Below are 2532 nucleotides of genomic sequence, written 5' to 3'. Positions count from 1 at the left end.
CCCCCGGCTTCAGCTCCACCAGGTTTTTCTGCCCGAAGAAGTCTGTCTCCTCCGCAAACGTCAGGTCCAGCACATCTGTGATGTCATTCTCCAGCATCCACCTGCAGGGCACGCGGGGGGGGGGGGGGGGGGACATGGCCAGTTGGGTTCATCGGCCTTAGGAGTGTTCCTCTACGCAGGTCCTGCCACGGCTGGCCCTTCCTTCACCCACAAGAAATTACTCCCAACTCCCACCCCCACCCCCCGCTCACGTAAGGTTCTTGTAAAAGTCGGGGTCCACGGCCTCGATGTCGTGGTAGGTCAGCTGCTCGCCCAGCATGTGCTTGTAGAAAGAGCGAGTGAAGTGCGCGTCCACGAACTGGCCATCGTGCAGCGCCTTGCCGACCACGCGCCCCACGAACTTGAAGAAGTCGAGGTGGTTGGTGCCGCGCGCCTCGTCGTTCTGGACCACGGAAGAGGGGTTGGGCTGGAAGGTGGTGCCCCCCTCCGGCACCGGCGCAAAGAGTGAGAACTGGGGGTTGAACATCTCGCGCGACATGACCTGCATGCGGCGGCGGGGGGGGGGGTGATCAGGTGTGGAGGGTGGTGGGTGGCTGCATTGTGGTTGGCTGGGTGATCGTGGAGGCTGGAGATGGGTAAGAAAGGGGATGCTGAGGGGAGAGGGGGGGCCCTCAAGGAGCATGTGCAGAGTCGATGCATATCACAGCGCAGGCGGCTCGACGTCCTGGTGAGCGCAGAACGTGGTGGATCCCCCCCAAACTTCCATGTCCTCCGTCGCCACTGTCGTGCACGCGATCCACCGAGCGCACCTGGTACCACTCCCGCGTGACGCCGCCGGCGTCCACGCCCTCCTCGCCCTGGAACAGCACCGACAGCTTGTGCTTCATCTCCGCCGGACTGCGCATGCGCAGCTGGTAGAAGGAGTCCTCGAACGCGTGGCCGCGCCGGATGTGCAGCCTGGGCGAGGGGGGGGGGGCGTCGATGGGTATTATGGTGCAGGTGCGCCCATGATCGCACCCCACCTCAAGTTGATCAAATCTGCACGCCCATCTCCTCAGACGCCCGACCAAAAGCATGTGTCAACTACGGAGGGCTGATGCATGCGCGAGTTCGGAGCAGACACCCATCCTGAGAAAGGGCGTCCTGCACCCACGGCAAGGGTTCCCGGCAGCCAGCACGCACCTTAGTGTGCCGGTCTGAACGCCGGCCTCGCCAGACTTGACCTTGGTCCGGAAGTAGGCGCGTCTGCATGGTCATAGGTGGGTGGTTTGGCTCAAACATGCTGCTGTCCATGGGTGCATCTGCCCCAACCAACCCTCGAAAGCTTAGGCCCCCAGCACCACCCTCACATCCCACAAAAGCACACGACGCCAGCACTCCCGATCACCGACACCACCAGCCCCCTCCGCGCACTTGTTGTCAAAGTCGAGCAGGCGATGTGCCTTGAGCAGGAACCTGAAGGAGTTGAGGAGCAGCTTGGGCTCGTTCCTGACCAGGGCATTGACCAGGCGCCGGTGCCGCTCAGCAAACTTGAGGAACGGACCCTGCAGGGTTGGGGGGAGGGGGGTGCGAGGTGTGTGTGACTTGGATACCGTGGGTTCGACAAAGGATCTGAGGCTGGAGAATACAACAGGCGCAAGAAATTGGGGATGCCTCCTGCCCTTTGCAATGAGGCGCAGGTGCGCTGGACTGGGCTTCCCGACACCCGAGTCTGGGGTGTGCCTACCCGAAAGTGCAAAAGCACCGAGCCATGGCAGGTAAATCCCACCCGATCCAGCTGTCCGGCTCACCGAATGCAAGAGGAACCTGCCGGTCCCCGCAGCCTCCAGCTGGCTGGTGCCGCTGGAGGCCCTGGCCGGGGACGCGGAGGGGCTGGGCCCCGCGGGAGCGGTTGGCCCGTCCAGCGGCAGCCCCAGGCTGCCCGCCCGACTCGCCGACGCCGACCTGGTTGATGGGCGGGCGGGGAAAGAGAGATGTGTGAGTGGACAGGTAGCGGAGTGAAAGGGTTGCAAGGGAGGCTGCCGTGCCGCCAGGCTGCACGCTGTCAGAAGGACTCCCACTGCCGGCACCACTCATTTCACGTCCTGGTTGAAGTACCCCCACCCCCACCCACCCACGCCCTCACCCCTCGTCCCCGGGCTGGCGCCGCAGCATGCCCAGCGCGTCGGCGAGCACGAAGAAGCTCTCCAGCAGGGGCCGCAGGGCCACCGCGCCGGCGGGCAGCACCTTGCCGGCCTCGTGCCGGGTGGCGCCGGCCGCCTCCAGGCGCAGCTCCTCCTCCACGTCGGCCGCCGCGGCCGACAGCGCGGACCACAGCGGGCCCAGCGCGGCCTGCGTGGCCTCCACGGCCGCGCCGGCGCCGGCGCGGCAGGCGGTGGCCACCTCAGGCGGCGGCGCGGGGTCGCCCGGGGTCAGGACCCGACGCAGCACGTCGTGAAGGCAGGTGGAGGCGCGGAGCATGCGCCGCGACGCGCGCTCCAGCGTCGGCCGGCGCCGCGCGGCGAGGGGCCCGCCGGCGGGCCGCCCATCGAC

At 66.7% G+C, this 2532-nt stretch overlaps 2 protein-coding genes across 2 annotated transcripts in view; both read right to left on the bottom strand.

Annotated features, from left to right (window-relative positions):
• F751_0799 (E3 ubiquitin-protein ligase UPL1) overlaps positions 1 to 97 on the bottom strand; it is a gene marked incomplete at both ends in the record, with an annotated part of 2488 nt that extends 2391 nt beyond the window's left edge. The window contains one exon of the mRNA XM_011403379.1: positions 20 to 97. Within this exon, the coding sequence (XP_011401681.1) occupies positions 20 to 97 (78 nt within the window). The remainder of the gene's footprint in view (positions 1 to 19) is intronic.
• Positions 98 to 247: 150 nt separating this feature from the next.
• F751_0798 (E3 ubiquitin-protein ligase UPL1) lies at positions 248 to 1451 on the bottom strand (the record flags this gene model as incomplete). Its single annotated transcript, XM_011403378.1, has 4 exons — positions 248 to 541; positions 810 to 957; positions 1183 to 1245; positions 1414 to 1451. Coding segments are annotated over 4 exons (543 nt in total), but the record flags the coding sequence as incomplete, so codon positions are not given.
• Positions 1452 to 2532: the final 1081 nt, after the last annotated feature.

Source organism: Auxenochlorella protothecoides, assembly GCF_000733215.1.
Source record: "Auxenochlorella protothecoides strain 0710 unplaced genomic scaffold scaffold115, whole genome shotgun sequence".
Taxonomy (NCBI): domain Eukaryota; kingdom Viridiplantae; phylum Chlorophyta; class Trebouxiophyceae; order Chlorellales; family Chlorellaceae; genus Auxenochlorella; species Auxenochlorella protothecoides.
Note: the sequence above shows the minus strand (reverse complement) of the source record. Positions and strands in the feature narration are given on the sequence as shown.